Genomic DNA, 24081 nt, shown 5'->3' with positions numbered 1-24081 from the left:
TCTTAAAAAATATCAGTTCAATTGTTTTTTCTCATGATGCACAGTAATGTTTCTATGTAGAGTATGTTTTTTAAAACGATTTAAATATCCCAATTTAACTAAATCCTAGTCCTGGTTTAGGATAATCCCTTAGGAAAACCACTTTATCGTGTTTTGTCAATTTTCTTTGCTGCTAAAAGTAAAATGACAATGCCCATTTTTTTCATGAAATATTGCAGCGTTTATTATAAATAGTTTATCAATATAGTCGTAAATGGTTTTGACTAGAGGGTATGCATCTACATCCAAGGGGCGTGTGCACTTCAATTGGTGTCGTGGCCTAATGGTAAAAGTCGGATTCATGACCAGAAGGTTGCCGATTCGACTCCCAGGGCCGGCGATGTGCCCTTGAGCAAGGCTTGCAATTGTTGTCACGCTGAAAACAGTCGATTTATATTTGTTTATTATTGTAAGGTTAGGTTTAGGGTTGGGCTAAGTGTAAACGTTAGCCAACCATATGGCGAGATTTTGCCCCACTTCCGGCCGTTGCTGTATCTTTTTATTTATTTTTTTATTGCCAAGTTTTGACCCACGAGTAAATAAAGGATTGTTTTTATATTCATTTAATGTTCCAGCAGTGGAAGTGTCAGAAATTTAAAAAAGGTGCTTCACAAAAAACATTAATAATACCTTAGAAAGTCAAACAACTATGCGTTTTGCCATTTGTGCTTTTATAATATACACTTTCATATATAACTTATCTTATTTCTTATATTTAACTAAATTGGTAACAACTAGCTACGATTTGTTCATTTGATGGTGTCTTTTCCCTCGATCCAAAATTAGAGGGACAAATGTATGTTGTGAAATTAAGAAAAAAGTTAGGTAGTAGTTTTCACATTCTCCATTATTGCCAATATTTGTACCTGTTGTGGGGACTTTTATTTACGTGCGCGCGCCCCCGTTTGCGACGTCACTTCAGCGTTTGGACGCTATGCGGTCGTCAAGGAGACTCGCACCTGGCGGGCGCTTATAAATTCAATGCTATGTATGAGTGGGAAGGAAAGAAGCAGATATGGAAAAGTGTCACCGCGCTAATGTGCTGGTTACGTCCTGTCTGAAGACGCCGGTAGACCCGCACACTAAAGTCCCGATAGCTCTGTATGAAAGAGAGCGAACACTGCCGTGCGCCGGCGCCGGATTCACCGACAACCGCGACAATGAGAAAGAGGTAACGTCATGTCAAAGCGGATCAAGTTTATAAACTACATTTGTAGTTGATGTTCAAGATTATTTGTAATTTTGCACTATAACAATTGCAGAAAGCTCCGTGAACATTTACTGAATGAACTGTGCTGTAGCTTTGGATAAAAGCGTCTGCCAATAGGCATTTGAAACATAAAAATGTGAAAAAAATGAAAAACATTGTATATGAAAAGTCGGTAGGTTCCAGTAAATTTGTGCATATGTTGTTTTATGTGTTTTACAAAAACGAAGTCAACACAGATGTGGAAAGTATAACCCGCCTTAAAGCATTGTTCTTACAATTTTTAATAAGCCAATTATCCTAATTTTTAAGTATTAACCCCAAACATAATAGTCACATTTTGGAATATGGCTTCTACATTGAAAGCTATGTTATAATCATGGTTGTCTGGGGCCAAAATTATTAGAATCGTTATATCCTTAATCATTTCATAAAAAATGGTTAGAAATAAAATAATTGTTCTTATTATACAAATTTTGTATTATGGATGTACAGAATTTTTCAATGTAGCCCTTACGGGTAGCTTGTTTGTAGCTGTACTTAAGCCAACAAAATTGAAGTTAGTTTTGCCAAAAGTTAGCAGAACCTTTCTTCAGGGAAATGTTTACTTTGCCTTTGTTGTGTCCTCCTTATATGAAATATATGTGTGTAAAATGGTGTCGCTTTGAAGAACGGTGAGAATCTTCATCTGAATGAATAACACAATCTGCCATCTGCTCCTAAAGCTCTCAGACCTGCAGATTAACAGTTTACGCACGCGTACGCATGCACACAGACACAAACACACACCTTATATTACACAACTACTATGTGTACGCAGAATTATATAAGAGAATATTACTCGTGATCAAATACATGTCTGACAATATCCTACATTCATGTGGCGTGGAACAAATATTTAGTATCAAATATTTGGGTCATTAGGTTAATAATAGAACTCTAAAACTATTCTGAAACAATAGAAGACTCTTCCGGGCATCAAAAATATAAAGTGCCCAAGATATTTGCAGTGGTGTTTATATCATATCAATATTTTGGACACATTTCTTTGACAAAATATCAAACTTAATCATGTTTACATTTCCTATTGTTTATTTTTAATAGATGGAATATGACTCAGGATCTGACCTGGTGGATCATGACTCTCCCACCAAAGACAGCAACCGTCTGATGGGCGATAACATTGACATCAGGCAGTTGTACTTCTCCAACCAAGAGTACTATTATAAACTAGAGGAGCTGAAGAGAGCTCATCTTCACAAGATGGCTGAACTCGAACATATGTATCGCAAGAAAATGGAGCTCAACGAGGTGACCCCCGCGAAGAACTATGCTCAAACCAACTAGTAAGTTCATGTACATTGATTTTGTTTACATCATAGTATGTTTATTGCAGCCGTTTGACTGTAGATTTTTGTGTTTTATACAGTTCACAACAAGGAATGTTAGCAGGTAGTCTGAAAAAAGCTCAGTCTGCTCTGGAGCTGCGGCGAAATTCGGACCTGTCTTACACCTATGTTGAGGAGCACATAGCTGACGACGGCCAAGGAGACCGAAGCAACTACAACACAGAGAAAGGGTTCCTCTTTTCCCCCAAAGAGCAAATCAAGAACATGTGGCAGGACTTCAGAGTAAAAAAACGTTCTCCACCCCAGCAGCACCTGTTTTCATCCTCACTCCAGAGCCTGCCTGATGACACCCAGGCCAACACCAAGGTCAAAGCTCCACGTAAAAAGCACAAGCAAGCCAGAGATGACGGCTGGCAACCAAGAGTCACGGTTCCCAAACCTTTCCAGGTGACCCTTCGTGAGGTAGACCGACGAAAAAAACGCATAAAGCCACGTTCTGAGATCGAACATGAAAATGCAGACCTAAGGCGCCAGCTGGAGGAGCTCACAGAATGTCAGCGCAAGTTCCGTGCCAGCCCAGTGCCCGCGCACGTGCGCCTTCCGCTTTACGAGGAGCTGCATGAGCGGGACAAGGAGCGCAGGCAGCTTTATCGAGCGACGGAAGCGCAACGTCTCCATGCCGCTCAAAGACCTTTCAGCTTCTCGGAGCGTGAGCGGCTGAAAAAGGAGCAGAAAGAGGCCAAGTTTCGTGAGCAAATGCTCATACAGGATAAGGAGGAAGAGGAGAGGAGGAAATGCCCGTTCAAGGCCAAACCTGTTCCACGGGCGGTGAAGGAGGCCGCATTTGGTGATATGCAGAAAGAAGAGGAGCTCTATCGCGCAATAAAGATGCAGATGCGGGCGAGGGACTTACTTGACAGTGCATCCATGCCCCCTAGCATGCTTGCTCAGCGCATTAGTGAGAGACAAGCACAGCAAGCCGCCCAGAAAGACAAGCAAGTTCACCGACCCAAGATCAACACAAATGTTCCAGACTTTGATGCCAGTTACAGAAAATTTCAGAAGCAGCTGGAGAACCGAAGAGACGTACGACCCTTGACTGCGTGCGAACCCTTTAAATTGCATACATCGACTATTGCCTCACACAAGGAACGCATTATGGCTGATATCGAGGTAGAGAAGCAAAGCCAGAGACCGACACGTTGGCCGTTTGTGAGCACACCTGCCTTGTACCCCATGACTCCCACATCATCGCTTTGCTCTTCGGTGTCTGGAAGTCAGGAACACTTGCCTGCTAAGATCACTGATGCAGCCAAGAAACGGCAAGAAGCTGTGAGGTAACCGTGAGGCCAAAAGCCCAGATTAATATTTGTCCCCCAATCTTGCTTTAAAGCTTTACCCTGCCAGACCTTTCCAAGTGAAGTATTCTGTTCGCACATTATTATGGATTGCAAAGTTTGTGCAACCAGACCTTAACTTTCCCTTCCAGTGCCTCTCCCGTTACTACCTCATGAATCCAACATTAAAAATACTTGCGTGGGAACCCTGATGTCTTGCGGTAGTTGTGTTTGTGTTAGATTGCAGATGATCTTTGTGCTGCCTTCATGTCCATCGAAAGTTCATGTCAACAACTTAACTCCTAACAGAAAAACGATGGTCATGTGGTTAATTATGATTAATACCAAGTTAAACCTTCCAGATTCCGACTGGTGGCCTTGAAGTAGTGTAAAAGTACTTTAGCTTTGTTAAAACACTCATTTTAGAAAGATTTGAAGGCAGTCCACTGTACACTCCCAGAAGCCCAAACCCTCTCCCTGCTGGCTTACCTTAACGTCATCCTACTGGCGTCCATTTTTGAAAGATTCAGAAAACAGCTCTTTACCCCTTTGGGTAGAAAAGTTATAGAAAAGAGAAAGAAGGTGGAGGACGAGGAGGAAAAATGGAGGGAGACGCAAAAACAGAGGGAGAAGAAACTACAAAAAGTGATCTCAAAGCGGGCCCAGGCAAATGACCCACATGTCGCCCTGGCTCAGACATGCCAGTCTAAACTCAAAGAGTTCAGGTAACATTTGCAGCATTCATAATGATAAAATGCATCAGTGTGTGTGTGCGTGTGTGTGTGTTGATGACAACAAAATACCTGGTTAGCCTTTGGTGGTCTTATATTTTGACTGATGAGTCTAGAATGAACTACAAATTATTTGGGAAGTCAGTAACTTCACCCCAACTTACATTTAGTCATTTAGCAGATGCATAGGACTCAAGAATAGAGCAGACGCAATGTAAATGAGTTCACTACATAACAATGGTCATAAACAAGCAATGTCAGATGTAATGCATTGTATATCTTAACATGGGAACAGGAAACAAGAAATCCAGAGACGTCGTGAGTACCAGGAAGAGATGAGAGGTATTCAGAAACGAGTGAAAGGAAGACCTTTGCTGCTGGAGCAGGTGGCCCAGGTGACCTGTCTCTCCCATTCAGCTTTTAGCATTTATTCTGTTTGCTCTGTAATGTTACAATTATAAAACTTTTAGTGAATACTGAGCAGCTCTCCGCAGAAAGGGCTAATATCATAAAGAACTCCACTACAAATGATTAAGAAGATGCCACCTTTGTCTTTCTCTTTCTGTATCCCAGATGAATGCTAAGAGGGCAGCAGAAAAACTTTATTCTGACACGTTGCATGGATGTGGTCTGAATGAGTCGTTTGTCAACAGAAAAGTTCCTAAACGGTTGAAAAACGGACAGGGAACTCCGAGCCCCGCCTTTTCAGACGGCCAGGCTCCTCCCACAATCAGGTATGCTATAGATCGCTTTGTCGGAGTTAACTTACCTTTCGTGTCTGTGTTTGGTTATAATATATATTTTTTTACATTTAATTTATATCATATTATATGATAGTATTTTGTAAAATATAAAATAAATTGATATTTTATTGTATAATAATTGTTTTAAATTAAATTAAAGCTTCTCAACAGTTAATGATTCTTTGCAGAGGTCTACTGGAAGTTAAGTTTGGGCCACATAACGTCTGTTTATGTTGTTGCCGCTCAAAGCGTTTATACATTATATTATCCTGATATCAATATAAAAAACAACTTATTCCTTAAATTATGTATATGACTGTTTCTGTGAGTTTCTGTACTCGTTTTAAACTGCTTTCATCCATCATAAAAAAACAGAAACGAAGAATACGAGGAATTTGAAAGGCTGACGCATTGTCATCTTGACGATTACCTTGATGATTATGAGGAATATGACCATGAAATGGAGGAAGACCACATGAACCAACATGAAGATTATAAACCAAATGAATACCAGGACAGTGATGAGGAAAAGGAGAGTGATGAAGGACAATCCTTTGATGATGAGTTGGATTTTGAGAACGATGACAATAAGGAAGATGACATCATCAGGAAGCGCAGCCAGAGCAGCAGGGGCAGTGAGATTGACAAGTCACCATAGCAACAGAAGCAGATCAGGAAGTATTGGTCTGTTAGTTGATGAACAGAAACTAGAGGATCAGAAAATTGATTTTGAGAAATTAATGAATGTTGTAAGTCTTATTAGTGCCCCCTCTGGTGAGGAATGATATTTTTTTCTGAAATGTGTAATTTGTTTAAACCAAATATGTTTGATATATTTTAAATTGCACAAACAGTCACTAAATCTGTCAAAATCCGGTCAAGGTCACATTTTATTCCCAATGTCAACAGAAAAAAATATATATTTTGCACGAAAAAGGATATTCCTATATCATTATTTTAGTGACAAATAACATAATAATGTTTTAGTATTTTGATATTTTTAAACTGCATTACAGTATTTTGTCTTAGTATTCTAATAATAATAATTAGTATATTATTATTCATTTAATGTCTGTGTTGTATGAAAGTAACAAAATAATGTGATGAATAAACCTAAGATTAAAGTTCCAATGCCTTAAGTATTTAGTCATTAATAGACTCATATTAAAACGTTTTAAACCCGCCAGAACCTAAAAATACACACCACGGTCAGTTACTGTTTGTACATCACAGGCAACATCTCAGTAATTTTCCATGCTCCACGCGGTCCAGCCCACATCATGCTGTGAAGAAAAAAACCCGCCTCGTACATGAAACCGAGGGCGAACGACGCGCTGGGAGGGGTCAATCCTGACTGACGGCACCTGCATCCAATCGCATACGAGAGAAACGCACGCGTCGCGCACTCCAGCCAACCAGCTGACACAGAGGGCGTTTCCGCAGTCCGAATTTTACGCGGCGCTACGGCCTGAAAACTAAACCGAGATGGAATATGCCAGTCTGAACCGGTTTCAACCGGTCTTGCGTGTGATGCATGAGACTAGAGAAGAGCTGGGTCACAAAGCTCTCGCAGATATCTGCTTTATAAACAACGTTTTTCTGCACGAGACAAACGATTAACTGATAATAAACTAAAGATTGGTTTAGAAGGTGCTTATGAAACGGAAGGAGCAGTTGAAGCGAGTTGTGGACGATTATATAGACATATGAGCAGCACGGGCTATTGACTGAAAAAGGACTCGGATTGAATGACTGCAGAGAATCATTAAAATAACGACACAAATCCTGAATTTGTGGGTGTTTTCATACATTGAGTGCTCTCCTCTTTAGTGTGCGTTAGGTAGGGAGCTAACACGCTAGCTAGCTGTTAAAGTGAACTTGCTGGATACGTATTTGGTTTTGAATAGTTTTACACACTTGTGCTGTGTAAAATGAATTAAATCAGACTCGTTTAGTTATCTTTGTCTACCTTTTTCTGTTTGATGCGGCGCGCGTTTCCAGGACATAACACCATTAACGTTACCCCAATTTCTAAACCCGCTTAGTTTCGCTTTTGTTTCGGCGAAATAAGGAGTATTGCTTAAAACAGGTAAGTCGAAAAGGTGTGCATTCAGAATGAGTGTAATGCTTATCTCGTATAATTATTATTCAGTACGATAAGTGAGTTGAATGAAGTGCTAGTTTGCTGACACACTGCTGCTGGCAACCAGAAACGAAAACGCATTTGGTCCCTCACGGCTCGCCGTAACTGTAACTGCTACACTCATCTTCATGTGAATCGGTTGCTAGACAAGTTTGATATGCGTGTAGTCAATATTTATTGATTAAAATGTATTTACATGCTCAGTTTTTTACGTGTAAAAGTGTTATGTTTAATATCAGGAAAAAGCAATTGAAAAATGCAAACAGTTGTACAGTGAGTTCAGCAAGCAAGTTCTCAATGTGAGTCACTATGTGTAGCCCATTTGTAAACTTATGCATACAGTGTTGAACTTTCTTACTATTGATCACATGGTTAAACACATAATGTGTTATTTAAAATGCTGAAGTGTCATTGTTAATATTTGAGTTAGTGTTATTGATGTTTTTCTCCCATCAACCCCCTTCTACAGCTCTATGCCGGCAGACATGACCATGTTGGCAGATCACACAGCTCGACAGCTGCTAGATTTCAGTCAGAAGTTGGACATCAACCTGCTGGACAATGTCGTCAACTCCATGTACTATGATGTCGGATCTCAGGTAAGAGTTTGCTTGTGTACAAACAAAATTTATAATCGCATTCATGAACGGGTGCATCAAAAGTTTCTGTTTCCAGCAACGACTGGCACAAGAAGTCCTCACCAATCTTAAGGATCACCCAGATGCCTGGACCAGAGTTGACACCATATTGGAGTTCTCCCAGAACATGAAAACAAAGGTATGTGAAGATTGGTGTGTAATTTTCTAAACAGACTAAATGCATTAAGTAAATGGATAATGTATTTTGCAACATTAAACTGTTTTAATCTCTTGATTTTAATGTAATTGCTGATTGCGTTGCAGTATTACGCTCTTCAGATACTTGAGACAGTGATCAAAACACGCTGGAAAGTTCTTCCACGGAATCAATGTGACGGTGAGGGACAAGCTACATGATTTTAGGAATCATTCAAAGGAAACTAATCCAACAAATTTGCAACTTTTGAACCTTTTAAAATCTACATATTAAAGTAATTGTGCACAAATAACTAATAGTTCTCTGTCCGCAGGAATTAAGAAGTATGTTGTGGGACTGATTATTAAAACGTCCTCTGATCCTAACAGTGTAGAGGTAAGATAAATTGTAAACCAGACAACATTCTTTCTTGAGAACACTTAATGTTTAAAATTCATAAATATGTTTTGCATTACAACACTGTTTCTGTAAAATTAAACTGTGATGGATCAAACAACATTCTGGTATCTGATCGTGGCTACCTAAAGAATGCATACAGTTTTTTTAAATATAAATGGATCAATACTGACTTGTATATTCGCTTGCAGAAGGAAGGAGTTTACATAGCAAAGCTGAACATGATCCTGGTACAGGTGAGCAACAGATTACCTTTGCCACTTTTTTTACTTGTAAACAAGAGGTGGTTGTCCTGAAGAGTCAAGAAATATTTGTCATTTTGCCATGCGTTTGTTCAGATCCTGAAGCAGGAATGGCCGAAGCACTGGCCCACGTTCATCAGTGACATTGTGGGAGCGAGTCGCACCAGTGAGAGTCTGTGTCAGAACAACATGATCATCCTGAAACTCCTCAGTGAGGAGGTGTTTGACTTTTCCAGTGGACAGATGACTCAGGTCAAAGCCAAACACCTGAAGGACAGGTACATGTGACCCCTTAAAAGACACGAATTACACTTGTTGCTAACATCTGTTTGGAATCGAAGGACTACTTTTAAACATTAAAACGTTTGTGTTTGTCTCATTCAGATTTAATATCTAATTCCCTCTCTTTCTCTCTCAGCATGTGCAGTGAATTTTCCCAAATATTTCAGCTCTGTCAGTTTGTTATGGTACGTTTCAAACAGACACACACTTAACACCCCAAATCTGCCACCCTTTGAACATTTGTAACACCTGTAATGTCATGTTGTGTTCACCAGGAGAATTCCCAGAATGCCCCTCTTGTCCATGCCACACTGGAGACTCTTCTTCGTTTCCTAAACTGGATTCCGTTAGGCTACATATTTGAGACCAAACTCATCAGCACCCTAGTGTACAAGGTAACAAAAATAACAAAGACTAATGGAAGTGTCCTGTCATTAAGAATATCATTATTTTATTGCCGCCCTACAAGTGACTTGACATTTAGTCCTTTTTGTTTCTCAAATTGTTGTGTACTTTAACTCATACATCATGTGAAAAGACCAGGTTTTACTCGCATTGGTTCAGCTTTCTATTGCATGAGAAAAAGCTTATTGATTATTTGGACTGCCGGATGTTTTCGTGTACTGCTCAAAGCTTTACTTCCAAGCTGGTGCTCCTACAAATATAATTGATTCATTAAAAATGTAGATCTGTTGAAAAATAGGAAAATAATGTTTTCTCTCTCTCCCTCAGTTTTTGAATGTCCCGATGTTCAGGAACGTGACTTTGAAATGTCTGACTGAGATCGCAGGGGTCAGTGTCAGTCAGTACGAGGAGCAGTTTGTCAACCTGTTTACTCTCACCATGACGCAACTCAAACAGGTGCATGCAAACTGTGATTGAAGGACTTTTTGAATAATTTTATTAAAAAATCTAGTCATTAGTCTCTCTTTATAATTTTTAGTTTTTTATTGTATCTTAGGAAAAGATTGATACTGAAAAAGATTAGCGGGTAATTGATTGGTCTTGAGAAAGCTGATTATTAAGCATTAATTGTAACCAACAGATGCTGCCACTAAACACAAATATCCGTCTGGCGTACGCGAATGGAAAAGACGATGAGCAAAACTTCATCCAGAACCTCAGTCTGTTTCTCTGCACCTTCCTCAAAGAGCACGGACAACTGATAGAGAAGAGGTTGAACCTCAGAGAGTCGCTCATGGAGGTACAAACACACAGACAATTTTAATTAAAACTTATGGAGATATGTAAGCACAGCACACAGTGTGCTGTTGACAGATGTTGACACGTGTAATAATGTGACGTCTGTATGTGCAGTCTCTACATTACATGTTACTGGTGTCAGAGGTGGAAGAGACTGAAATCTTCAAGATCTGTCTGGAGTATTGGAACCACCTGGCTGCGGAGCTCTACAGAGAGAGCCCCTTCTCCACATCAACCTCTCCACTCCTCTCCACTAGTCAACACTTCGATGTGCCGCCCCGCAGACACCTGTACCTGCCCGTGCTCTCCAAGGTCAGTTGTGTTTAGATTTCTGTGGGCACAGATTTTATGTGGGTCCATCCATCTGATTGTGGGTGTGTGTTTGATGTGTCTTAGGTACGTCTGCTTATGGTAAGTCGCATGGCCAAACCCGAAGAGGTTTTGGTGGTTGAGAATGACCAGGGTGAGGTGGTGAGAGAGTTCATGAAAGACACAGACTCCATCAACCTCTACAAGAACATGAGAGAGACTCTGGGTAATTACCATGGGCTTCAATTCCGCACATTGTTGTCTTGAGATATTTGAGATGTTAAATAGTTCTGTTTTTTTCCAGTTTATTTGACTCATCTGGACTATGCCGATACGGAGAGGATCATGACAGAGAAACTTCATAATCAGGTGAACGGTACCGAGTGGTCCTGGAGGAACCTGAACATGCTGTGCTGGGCCATCGGCTCCATCAGTGGTGCCATGCATGAGGAAGATGAGAAGAGATTCCTTGTCACAGTCATTAAGGTTTTTACTCACTGTTTACAGATGAACAATTATAAATTCAAGTGTTTTTTGAAGTCTATTGTTCAAATGTTTGTGCTCGATGTGAATCTATTGTTTCTCTTGTACACAATATATGAAAAGGCCTTACATGTCTTGAAGCTCTTGTTTTTCTGGTGGTTGACTTAACTCTTGCGCATCTAATCAGCATGTTTGTCACTACCTCAGGATCTGCTGGGTCTGTGCGAACAGAAAAGAGGAAAAGACAACAAGGCAATCATTGCCTCAAACATCATGTACATCGTTGGCCAGTACCCACGATTCCTCAGGGCTCACTGGAAGTTCCTCAAAACTGTTGTTAACAAGCTCTTTGAATTCATGCACGGTGAGGAAAGATTGGGATTTTTTTCTGTTAAATGTGCGTTTCAGGGACATGCAAGGGCCCCGGGGCTTTACTGCCCATTAAATAAACAGTTAGATAAAAAACTACAGATTTGTACATGTTTATAGGACAACATATTTGCTTTTGATGCATGCTATTCTAAATGGAAAGTGTCCCCTTTTTCAGAGACCCATGATGGTGTGCAGGACATGGCATGTGACACGTTCATCAAGATCGCCCAGAAGTGCAGGAGGCATTTCGTGCAAGTGCAGGTGGGCGAAGTGATGCCCTTCATCGATGAGATCCTCAACAACATCAACACCATCATCTGCGACCTGCAGCCGCAGCAGGTACACACGTTCTACGAGGCCGTGGGCTATATGATCGGAGCGCAGACAGACCAGACCGTGCAGGAGCAGCTGATTGAGAAATACATGCTCCTCCCCAACCAGGTGTGGGACAGCATCATTCAGCAGGCCACCAAGGTGAGCACTATGAGCATTTTTTTTCTGATCTTGGTTATGCTTAATGTCCTTAGACGGAGAGGGTGAGGGTTACCAATAACAGTTGATAGGTATGATGTCGTCAACCAAAAAAGTTGGACTGTTTTTTCTTTGTGTTAAACAAGACTGCTTAAATTGATAACATCTGAACTCAAACCACATGATGTCATTGTTCTCTCAGAACGTGGACATTCTTAAGGACGCAGAGACCGTGCGCCAGCTGGGCAGCATCCTTAAGACCAACGTGAGAGCGTGTAAGGCTGTGGGTCACCCTTTTGTCCTGCAGCTGGGCCGCATTTATCTGGACATGCTCAACGTCTACAAGTGCCTGAGTGAGAACATATCATCTGCTGTCCAGACAAATGGTGAGATACACATCACATGACGCACGTGACTCTACGTCTGGCAAAATAATGCTTCAATCATTTCTATTTGGGTTTTCGTCCACAGGTGAAATGGTGACTAAGCAGCCCCTCATCAGAAGTATGCGAACTGTGAAGAGAGAAACTCTGAAACTTATCTCAGGATGGGTCAGCCGTTCCAATGATCCTCAGATGGTTAGTTGTGCTGATCCTAAAGCAGGTTCTTCCAAGTGATAAAGTTTTGGCAGCTGTGTATTGCAATACTTAGCGTTTCTTTGTTTTCTTAGGTTGGAGAGAACTTTGTTCCTCCTTTGCTGGAGGCAGTTCTCATTGACTACCAAAGGAACGTTCCGGCTGCCCGGGAACCAGAGGTGCTCAGCACCATGGCAACCATCGTCAACAAGCTCGGAAGTCATATAACAGCAGAGATTCCCAAGATCTTCGATGCTGTGTTTGAGTGCACCCTTGACATGATCAACAAGGTTAGACATTAGTCCTGTTTCACTCCTTATCACTGATGAAAGTTGCAAATGAAAGTGTCAATCATTTGATATGGGTCACTGTGACTGGTTTTTGGGTATTCATTTTGATGTGTTTTTCTCTCTCTCAGAACTTTGAGGAGTACCCTGAGCACAGGACACATTTCTTCTACCTGCTCCAGGCCGTCACTTCCCAGTGCTTCCCTGCGTACCTGTCTATCCCTCCTGCACAGTTCAAACTGGTGCTGGATTCTATTATCTGGGCCTTCAAACACACCATGAGAAATGTTGCCGACACAGGTGGGCCGAAGGATTAGAGTTTGGTTCTAAACATCGCCTATACCAATACACCCTTGTTGTAATGGAACTGCTTGGGCAAAGAGTTTTTGTCTGCATTTGGTTTGCGTAGACTACATTTCTGGCCGTACATATGTAACTTTATTGATGTACAGCATGAATGACAATGCTCATTGTGTGTACGTTTGTTTGTCCAGGGCTTCAGATTCTGTTCACTCTACTGCAGAACATCACACAGGAGGAAACGGCCGCTCAAAGCTTCTATCAGACGTACTTCTGTGACATCCTGCAGCACATCTTGTCGGTTGTCACGGATACATCTCACACGGCTGGTCAGTCTCTATGCAGAGTGACAAATACACGGTGCAATTTGGACAAACTGAAAATTTATAATAAAAGGCACCCATCCGTTAGATAGCAACCTGGATGAATTTCACAAGTGTGTCTCACCCTGAAGTTAGCCAGGGGTCAAATTTGTATTATGATGATTAAGACTTGTTTGTAACCAGCTCATGTTATAGTGAAACTCACACATAAGTATTCATTAGTTTGTTTATTGTGGAATTAATGTGAATGGTTTGTGATGGACAGGTTTGACGATGCATGCCTCCATCCTCGCCTACATGTTCAACTTGGTGGAGGAGGGTAAAATAAGTGTAGCGCTGAACGCTAGCACCAACGTCAACAACCAAGTGTATGTGCAGGAGTATGTGGCCAACCTTCTCAAGACGGCCTTCCCACATCTACAAGAGTAAGCTCCTATAGAACATCACGTGAGTGTTTTGCTGGTACAACGCCGGTGTGGCTGTCATGTTGATGTGTGGTTTATTTTCAGCGCCCAGGTGAAGGTGTTTGTCACGGGTCTCTTCAGCTTAAATCAGGACATTCCTGCATTTAAAGAACATCTCAGGGACTTCCTGGTTCAGATCAAGGTACATCACTTCCTCCTGTAACGAAGACTAGCACATAATCAGCTACAGATATAACCAGCTCATTAAGATTCTATATCTATCCAGACTGCATTTCTTATCCGATCTATTCAGACTGACACTACAGACAACATTAAACATAATTTTACATGGTGTCAAAAAGCCGCCATCGCTCACCACCATTTTGTTTGATTTCAGGAGTTTGCGGGTGAGGACTCCGCAGATCTCTTTCTGGAGGAGAGGGAGACGGCTTTGCGTCAAGCCCAGGAGGAGAAGCACAAACTTCAAATGTCCGTTCCTGGAATCCTCAACCCCCACGAGCTTCCGGAGGAGATGTGCGAATGATCACCTGTACAGTTTTACACTCTTGAAAGAAAGAAATGCTTCTGTAAAGAGGTTCAATGAGGAAAACAAAGAAGATGAACCAAAATGGATGGATGTTTGTCGAACAAATCAATGCCAATATTGTCGCTTATTAGCCCTGCCCCACGCCATGACTCCTCCCACTCAGTCGCCACCCCTTGGTTTTACATAACCATGTTTTATATAGAAGGAACCCTTACTGTGTAACTCTTGTATATCAATTATTCCTTTTTCTGTTTGGTGTTTGGTTTAAGCAAATCAAAAGTTTTAATGTTTTCGCCGTTGCTCTTGACTTTTTCCATCTATCTGTGAATATGTAATATACATGAGGACAGACAGTTGTTGCACAGGTAGACAGAGATGTTCTCAGATAGGGGCTTGCTAAGCTGTGCGGCCACATGGTTTGTATGTTCTACAGCAAATGAATGTTATGCTTTAGGATGAGTGGTGATACTGCTCTTCTGTTCTGTTCTGGCCGGGGGAGTTTGTAGTGTGTGTGTGTATATTTTTCTTCTTCAGTTTGCAGTATTTGTGAGAGTTTGTGCTATAAAATATTTTTTTTGCCTAACAGAGGGTCTGTTCACGTCCTATTTGTAAAGTGTATTAGTACTATGGAAACAAAGTTGGTTATTTTTACAAAGCGTTGTTTTTTTTTAATCTGTCATATAGGACTCATTTAACTTAAGAACCTTGTTAATTGTGCACATTCTAAGGACTGTATATTTCTGTAAATATACAATTGAACCTTTTTGCATTAATTTTGTGTTTTTCGTTATTCAACTAGAATTTGCAGCTTTGATTTAATGTTTAAAGCGGGGTCTCGTGGTCATTGAAAACATGAATTTGTCAGGGAATTTAAGCAAAATGTCTGGATAATGAAAGATTATTTGTCAGATGAATAGCAGACATTATATTTGGTCTTCTGAGGGTCTAATTTAAGGATTAATACATTTACAAGATTATCTAATTTATCTGTCCATAAATGCACTGGAATTAAGGTGTATATCAACAGGGTAATTTCATAAGACCCCTGGGCAAAAGAAAAGGGAAGTTTATATAAGGATAATGCTTCTTGCCTCAAGTCTGCATACATATTTTGGGAATAAAGTGAAATATTTTTTGCCTATGACATGTCTAGGCCCATTACTTATGTCTAAGCGCTTAGGTGCGACAAATGGGACTATTTTAACCTGTGCAAATGTCAAAATTAAAACACTTTACGCGTCCACGTGCTAACCTTCGAAACACCGCGAGATTTCCGACAGAAAGCCGAATAGGCTTGAAGAAGCCGTGACGGAAACTACCGATGTTTAACAAACGCCTGCTCCTCCCACTCTTCCTCAGAGGTGTCCGGAAAAAGCCGAACGGATCAACAAAAAGACATAGCGGTTAGCGAGCAAATCCGAAAATACACGAAGGTTTCCGAAATGACCAGACGGAAATGACCGAAGTGTAACTCCCGTCCTAGTTCATCATGGCTGCCGTATGTGCTAGTCTGCACAGTAACGCTCTGCTCGGAGATTGAGTCTCCGTTTCTTTCAGTGCCTCACATTTACTGTCTTCGCCCTCGACATTTCGGCAAACAGTCCCGCTCGCACGAGCCTAAACCACCCTGGTTGTGTTGTCTCATCAAAACGGGCCGTCATCAAGCATTTCGTCGGGCCTTAAACCCCCCTAAAAAGGGAAAACAGGCAACATTTTTATTTCTCCCATGATCTGATCACACTTTCCGCCTTTATGAACCATGTGTGAGAACTGCGCCGAGCTGCTGGAGGTGCTCAATGAGAGTAAGTCATCAGCATTTTGTTGTTTGTTTGCTTGCTTTTTGTGTGTTTTTGTTGTGTTGTTAGAGTTGTTTGCAGCTCAAGTTGTTAGCATGACTGTCCGAACATGCGGCTCTATGCCTCGCATCAGCGCTGATGGTTATGTGTAACGTAACGTTAATATTATTATCCACGTCGCACTAATTGTCAACATAACGTGACGTGTTTGAAAGAGACGTTTAACTCCATGCGAGTGTCATCAAATGTGTGTTTATTGTGTTATAATGAATTCATAGCTAACGTTAGTTAAACGTGTTAGCCGCGTCCCTACATATGTTAACATCACATCGTTCAATATGACACACGATCTGCTTTTTGTTATGCACGAGACACCAAAAACACCGACAATTGTGTGTTGACCTGCAGTTTGGTTCGGTATGTGTGGAGGCTGATGGGAAGTTCACCTGACATTAGCCTTAGCATTAGCCTGAGAAGAGTTGTGACATTGTCATCCTTCATAAAACAGTCAGATCGACATTTGCGTACACAACACGATCCACAATTGCGATTTATTTCTCTTTTCTGAGCTCTACGGTGATCATAGAGTGACATTTTGTGTGGTTTTAATATATTTGGCCTGGTGATGTCTGGCTGCAGGAATAAGCCTGTATTTGTATACGTGTGTGTTTGTGCTTTGTTGGTTGGAGTGTGTGTTGTGTTGTGTTGTCTCGTCTCGTCGGATTGATGAGATTTCTTTGAATGGCTTGGCATGTTAATGCAGTCAGTGATTGAATAGTTGTGTTGTTATAAACTGTTTTTATCAGTGCATTGTGGTTCTTGATATGTTGATTTGGTAAAAAACATAACAGGACATTATCATGGTAATTTCCCCCTAAACATGGTAATGCTTTTGTGTTGCAATAATATATTTGTTATAGCAGATCAGTAAAACGTCAGTGTTAAACAATGTCTCCATTTCCTTACCATGACTCGCAAGACTAAGCTTCTAATAATGGTTATCAATTGTGCTATGTGGTCAGATTTAGCAGGACATGGTGGTTTACACGTTAACATAAATATGTAAAGTAAACTGCAATTTTTGGTTTCCAGCTGAGATGGCGATAGAGAGGCATAAGCTACATCGGACGCACTCGCCTTGCCCGTTCTGGTCTCTTTTGTTATCTGTCTGGCAAATGGCAATTAAATTTATATTTCATTTAAATATTAATATAAAAATCATATTAAAATAATTGTATTTCATTCAATTAAAATTGCTGAAGACAACAGTTACTCATTCTTTGAGGAGGTATATCGGAAGTTTGTGCCACATTTGTTTGGTTATTAAAGTCATTATTATTAAAACCTGTGTTTCACAAATTGGTTTACATTAAAGGTCTCATGAACCTGCCTTGTTTATTGTTTTATACTGTCATATGAGGTCTAGTTATGATGTTCGCACGATTTTTACATTAAAAAACATCAAAATCAATTAGTAGTAGGCTATTTTTCTAACCAGGTTTTGAGGTCAGCTCTGCAAACGCTCAGTTTTAATGGGCGCGCCGCATTGAAGACTTTATAAGTAAACGCCCACTGCTTTAATTGGATAGCAGTTTGTGTAGTTGGAGCCTTCTGTGAATTTGGTTCGAGACGTAATGTCCGGTTACACATTAGCACCATTCACTGTTTTCGCACAGCATTAGTATTATCTGGAGACCTACTGTGATTAATAAATGACCTCCCCACATCAGTATTTCATGTGACGAATTTGCAAGGGATGATTTTACTCAAATCTACTGACTCGTTTATTCATTTCTTTTATAGTTGTTTGGTGTTTAATGATATATGACCGTACCTGTCAGCATTTGAGACCAGTGATCCCGAACCGGACAAAAGATCACCGCGATCGGGGTTCTCAAATGGTTCAATAGATCTATGATAAATAAACAAGCGGGAGACTGCCGGTAATTTATGGATTGTCACCCCGCAACTTAAATTAAACCAAAACACTTCAAAACAGCCTCCATTATTTGCAAACGGTGGATAAAACCTTGAACGATGATATATGAGCCCACCAAACCACAGATATGCCGATTCTCACGGCCTTAAGATCAAAGACAACCTCTGCAATTAATACAAATGACTCGAGGTCCCCAGGTAATACTAATCTGCGAAAAGGGCTCCGGGCACATCAAGCGATCTCTAACAAAGCAATAGTGACGCATAGTAAAAAAAATGTTCTACTCACACATGATTGCGGCGCCAATTCTATCGGATCCATTATTGACGACACAGCACTGCTTTTTAATTTTAGTTATTCCACATATCCAGTGTCGATCTCATCCTTGTTCATGAAGGAATCCTCGGAGAAATGAAGCAAGCAAGCGCTCCATGTTTTTCCCACACAAGCTGGAATGTCTTTAAAAATAAACTTTATCCCCGCATTATAGGGGTGCGAGGAGATTAAAACCCTACGAGATTTCTCGTCGAGGTGAGAAGTTATCTCGTGAGTTGTGATGTCAGCACGAAGGAGCGTGAGGTTGAAATTAGCATTGAAGATCACCCAACCACTTCATAAATCGCATTAAATAATGCCTACAGTAAAAAATCATGATAGACGATGACATCGGGGGGCGGGGTTATACCAGTTTGCTAGATGGCCATCTGCCAAAACATTAAAAACAATTATATCCAGGCTCCAGACTGTCACCAAATTGCATTTTGTGACCAGTTTTCAAGACCGTATACTTTTCAACAAGTATTTGCGCATGAAATATTGTGCCCACCAGTGTAGACTGTGTGTGTGTGATTAGTCAACTGTGCGGGTCACGCGTCACTGATGTTTCCCGCACAGTTCATGTCGTCATTGACAAGTTTACACACATACAGCGTGAGTGCATTACTACAATTCACTGTTTGCTTTCACTTTCTTTATCTGTCAAGTCTCCCTCGCACATAAAAGGACAAACAACTCTTAATGGCTTTGCATATCTTCCACAGTCAAGTGCAATTCACTTATTTCATCGTTGAGGGTTTCTTAAAGATAGTGTAAAAATCTCGTCTCGTTCTCATGAACCCAATCACGTGTCTCCTCTCGTCTCATGGAGTAAGTTTCTCGCCACACCCCTCCGAAGGAAAGTTATGCATCGACTGTTTTCTTCCACAACCAGGGCTGGCACGATACTTAGCTATCTTTAACGGCATGTTTGTTTATTGCTTGCTTGGTCTATCTGGTTCCGCGCCACATGTGTTACTTCAGAATCGTCATGTGCGAACCGTTGGGCGGGGTTAGAAAAGTAGTTGTTGATATTTTTCTGTGGAGCGGTGTTCCACCTGTCATAGATGGGTGTACTCTAGAACCTGGCGTTCGCTGGGCCTGGTGTCAGTAACAGATACAATCTCAGTAATGAGGGTGTTTTCAGTTCTAACACTTACAGTTCGCTTGAATACGATTCCCTCTTATATAACAAAAACTTGGGTTAAAATTGTGATTTTAATTCATGCCTCCCTAAAAATTTACAAAGTATTATGCAATGCGTAAATGTAAATGTACTTTCATTTTTAAAAGTGCTAAACTGATCTGACAATAAATATCACTATTAAAACTAATCCTAAAATATGGTGTTATGATTTGACATGAATAACAAAAATTAATCCACAGATTTCCATGGGATTGATCCTGTGGTTTTGAATTTAAACTGCTTAAGCACCTCCAGAGAGAAACTTGCCTGTGTTCTTCTTAGATTTCCCAGTGTGCTCATGTGACCTGTTGTGATGCCAGTAAAGTCGAATGAAATAAACTTACATTTACATTCTATTTATGGATTTGGCAGATGCTTTTATCCAAAGCGACTCGCATCGCATTATACTATACATTTCTTTTGCATTATGTGCTTGGACACGGTCTGGGTACACATTGCACAATTTTAGGTGTTACAACGAAGTACAAAGGTACAAAAATATCATACTCGTATACAATTACTAGTACTTTGATGAAATTGTACTTGAGTGCAATTCAAATTACCAGTCAAAAAATCTACTCAAGGAAATGTAAAAGTATCTTGTTTAAAATTTACTCAAAGTAAAAGTGACTTGGTTACTTTTTAAAAGATTGAGGGGAAACTCTCCTGTTTTGTGAAACACCAACAATAGTCATTGTGCCTAATGTCATATATTAAAACATGTTACAAGTGCACCTCAACAAACAAAAAAATCTTGTTTTGCAGAAATATCACAGAAGCATTTAGGAGAAATATTAACTAAACAAATCTTAAATCAATATAAATTTTCTTCAGAAGCAAAATTGTGAGCTTAAAAAAAGATTTTAAGCCTCATTAATTAATTATCAATGGTGCACACTGCTAAGTTTCAGTAGTGAAACATCGTATAAATTGTTCCACGCAGGGTTCCACGTTTGTACGGAATGAGAGGAAATGTGATGATTGACAGTTGTAACCATGCCAACGTTTTTGCAGTTGATTGCCGTGAACAAGAAACGTGAATCCCAAGAGTTAAATCCGTTTGATACGTATCTGCTGTTTTCAGCCAAAGACTGGTTAAGTTAGGCAATTTTGCTAATATACAGACGGAGACGCAGTGTTTTGTTCATTATCAGATCTTCACAGCGCGCTCTCGTGGTGTTGCCATGTTTAGATATTTTTAAGAGCTTCGCCTTTGTTGTTTACATTTGTTGTTTTCAGCTTTCCTGTAGCTCAGTGGTAAGAGCATTGCGTTAACAACGCAAGGTTGTGGGTTCGATCCCAGGGAATTGCAAATACCTATGTAAAATGTATAGGATAATGCAGTGTAAGTCGCTTTGGATAAACGGTCTGCCAAATGCCTAAATATTAATGTAATGTAAATGTTTAGTCTTTTCTTATAAAGCTGCAGATACATTATAGAGTAAAGAAAGTAAACAGTTGCGTGTAGTGTTTTTTTTGCCTCATTACATGAGTCGATTTGTAGGTTTTTTGGGCTTGTCATTGTATGGTGTTCTTTTCAACAATATAATCTGGCAACACCGTCATTTTTACGGACGGGCTGGTGAGTCTTTCCAAAACGCCTGAAATGGCAAGAAAATTTTCATGTGACTTTCTTGCCCCACGCTTACAAAAGAGAGACATATGATGCACATTTAAATATGTCATTAAAGCAGAAGTTGTTCAGTTCCATACACACTGCGTAAATGTGATGCAGACACATTAGTGAACCGTTCGTCTACAAAGCGGGATTAAACACTTAAAACATATCATTATGAACCAATGTTGTTTTGACTTTTACTAAACTCTTTACTCAAAGTTCTTTGGTTATTACGTTCTTACAATGATACTTTTGCGTATTAAGGACACTTTTCCTCACATGCGTAAATTACCCAGCATTTTTATGTTTTCAGGTGATTTTAAACTGTTCACAGGTGAGAATACTGCGTTTTTTTGTAGTGTCTTTCTTTAAAGACCCCTTCAAGCAGTCTGTAGATATCAGGCAAATGTATCAATCTTTCTTGGACCTTTAATTGCAAGTGTCACCTTATGAATTTGTTTTAATGAGAAATATTTCATATACAAGTTTCTTCAATGCAATATGTAATTATGTAATAATTTTGAACCGAAGTCCTACATATTACATACCTCATTTTTGTTTTGTCAGAACCTCTTGTAAATTATGTTTAACTAGAGGTTTTTATGTGTGGTGTGGTGGTGGGCTCGCATTCTACTTGTCTTTCCATATGAAATAACAACTAGAAGAAATTCCAAATTTGCAGGTCGCACATGCGCGTGTACTTGTAATGCTCGTGCTGTCTCGAACACTGGTCTCAAAATGCACAGTCTGGAGCCCTGTACTTAAATCAAGTCAAATTGCAGATTTTTAAAGCTACTTAAAAAAGTACATGTACACAGAAACCTAAACAATACAGTAACGCGAGTAAATGTAATTCCTTACTTTCCACCTCTGGTCATATTCTATTGCTGTTCTTAAATCCTTCTTTGGTGTTTTCATGATAATAAAGTATATTTATAATGAAGATGTTTGACGAGTGTTGCTTTTTCAAATGCACATTAAAACGACTCAATCTCGTAGTGATTTTAGATCAAGCAGTACTTCCTACAGATCGATTTAGACATGTTTAATAAGTGTGAATCGCATTATATATCAACCTGACCTAGTAAGAACAACTACCGTGTCCCTACATGACTGTCAACTTTTACGAGTTTTTCAATGTGTTCCGTATTCCTCATTCCCATTGTGATATCCTAGCAACTATTTTGGCATCTCATGGCTGTGAACAGTATACTAATACCTGATATATAATGATGTCTGATGTAGTAAGTGACTGTCTGTACATTCCTTTAAATAAGAAGACATATTTGAACATCCAAACAAATACACACATTGCATGAAATCTTTGTTTTTGAATATAAGTGTGATCTTGATCTAGGTTTTATTAAAAGGACTAATCCAAAATACCTGATGTCTAGCCATGTGATTTCTGCTGGTTCCTGTGAATGGTTTTATTTTGTATTTGTGTGTTTTTGGCTCGTGTCTGCGATCCCGTAGTGAGTGGCAGCCCCATATGTGCATATTCAGCTTAACCTTTAACCCCCCCCCCCAAACAGCTGTGCTCTTTAATTGTGTATGGCGATAGGTGGTAGGGCTTGACCTTTAATTTTGTTGTGAGTTTGTGTGAAGTGTTAATATGACACAGTGTGCCGTGTGTTCTGGAGAGGACTAAACATTGTGAAGTGTTTGAAAACCTGTACGCTTCGTAAGCCGTTGTCTGTTTATCCCTATAGTCTTACTTTGTTGTATTTTCTGGTTTGCCAAACACAGCCAGAAAGTCACTGCACCACAGCTTTTGTCCCAGACATAAAAAACATGAATCATAATGAAACGCTTTAAAAGCTCATTTATTGTTTGAACTATTTTTGTTGTTTGGTTTGAATATGCTCATGTGTAAATAGTATATCAGACCTGTCATTTCGTACGGCTTTGCGTACTGCACTTACTGTGAGCTCTTTGCCAAAAAATGTTAAACGGTTAAGTTGCTTTGAATATATGATTTGTATTTTGTACTTTTGTTTTAATAAAAGAAACTCATACTAGTTTACACATCACAAGGGTAAATGAATGATATGAAAATTCACGTTTTTGCCATTGTTTGCAGTTTGAAAAACTCTTTTTGGTTTGGTAACGTAAGACGTTGTGGATTTTTGGGCTTTTATGGTGTCAAGTTTGGAGTTGAACTGCTTTGATAACAGATCCTCTTATCATAGCGCCATCAAACTTTTCTTCAGTCCGCTCTGAGCACAATGCCCGGGGTTGTTACTGTACAACTGTGTGGAAACAAGAGAAAAAGACAGGAAAGCTCCATAAAAGAAAAAAGAAAGAGAGGCAGGGAGTGAAGAAAGAGAAGAAAATCTCATGTAGGTCAAGGCTAGCCAGCTGCTCGATTGAACTTTACAACCCCAAAGTAGTTTTCCCGGGTTTTGTAACTCCCCTGTTGCCGTGGAAACGGTTAGCTGTGCTCCGTGGATAGGAGGGGGTTGTTCATGTGGAGAACGTTTTTCAGGCAAGGACCCCTTAGATGAGAGTGCATGAAGCTGGGACCCCCTTATACATTATACTGATAGTTAAGATAGTATAATGTTTAGGTTGACCGATATGCTTTTTTCAGGGCCGATATCGATTATTACAGGCCAAGTAGACCAATAACCCATATTTTGAACCGATACATATGTCAGGTGCAAAAAATTAGGAATAACAAGAGCTC

The 24081-nt window shown here is 40.0% G+C and overlaps 3 protein-coding genes across 5 annotated transcripts in view; all 3 read left to right on the top strand.

Annotated features, from left to right (window-relative positions):
• The first annotated feature begins 1033 nt into the window (after positions 1-1033).
• Positions 1034-6328, top strand: fam161a (FAM161 centrosomal protein A). The gene is given in 8 exon segments (XM_056733486.1): positions 1034-1210; positions 2351-2592; positions 2676-3932; positions 4490-4657; positions 4959-5058; positions 5237-5397; positions 5782-6049; positions 6051-6328. Coding segments are annotated over 8 exon segments (2493 nt in total). The 5' UTR covers positions 1034-1054; the 3' UTR covers positions 6192-6328.
• Positions 6329-6910: 582 nt separating this feature from the next.
• On the top strand, positions 6911-15311 carry xpo1a (exportin 1 (CRM1 homolog, yeast) a). Of its 2 annotated transcripts, none has more exons than XM_056733018.1 (24): positions 6911-7495; positions 8019-8148; positions 8225-8326; positions 8452-8524; positions 8658-8719; positions 8932-8976; positions 9079-9260; positions 9401-9449; positions 9540-9659; positions 9997-10125; positions 10310-10468; positions 10582-10779; positions 10864-11002; positions 11081-11262; positions 11467-11623; positions 11807-12105; positions 12305-12488; positions 12574-12680; positions 12773-12967; positions 13096-13264; positions 13459-13593; positions 13853-14012; positions 14097-14193; positions 14389-15311. In XM_056733018.1, exons 2-24 carry the CDS (start codon positions 8023-8025, stop codon positions 14533-14535), a joined length of 3216 nt encoding a protein of 1071 aa, XP_056588996.1. In that variant the 5' UTR covers positions 6911-7495; positions 8019-8022; the 3' UTR covers positions 14536-15311. The 2 variants fall into 2 exon arrangements, with proteins under 2 accessions (XP_056588996.1, XP_056588984.1); XM_056733006.1 differs by lacking the exon at positions 6911-7495 and adding an exon at positions 7518-7848.
• A 703-nt stretch (positions 15312-16014) lies between these two features.
• The window catches only part of usp34 (ubiquitin specific peptidase 34), a 49621-nt gene continuing 41554 nt past the window's right edge, over positions 16015-24081 (top strand). For both annotated transcript variants that reach the window (XM_056732904.1, XM_056732896.1), the window contains exon 1: positions 16015-16340. In XM_056732904.1, coding sequence (XP_056588882.1) covers positions 16298-16340 — 43 coding nt within the window. In that variant the 5' untranslated portion in view covers positions 16015-16297. The remainder of the gene's footprint in view (positions 16341-24081) is intronic.

This window comes from Triplophysa dalaica, chromosome 2 (genome assembly GCF_015846415.1).
Source record: "Triplophysa dalaica isolate WHDGS20190420 chromosome 2, ASM1584641v1, whole genome shotgun sequence".
NCBI lineage: Eukaryota > Metazoa > Chordata > Actinopteri > Cypriniformes > Nemacheilidae > Triplophysa > Triplophysa dalaica.
This window is presented reverse-complemented; position numbering and strand designations above follow the sequence as displayed.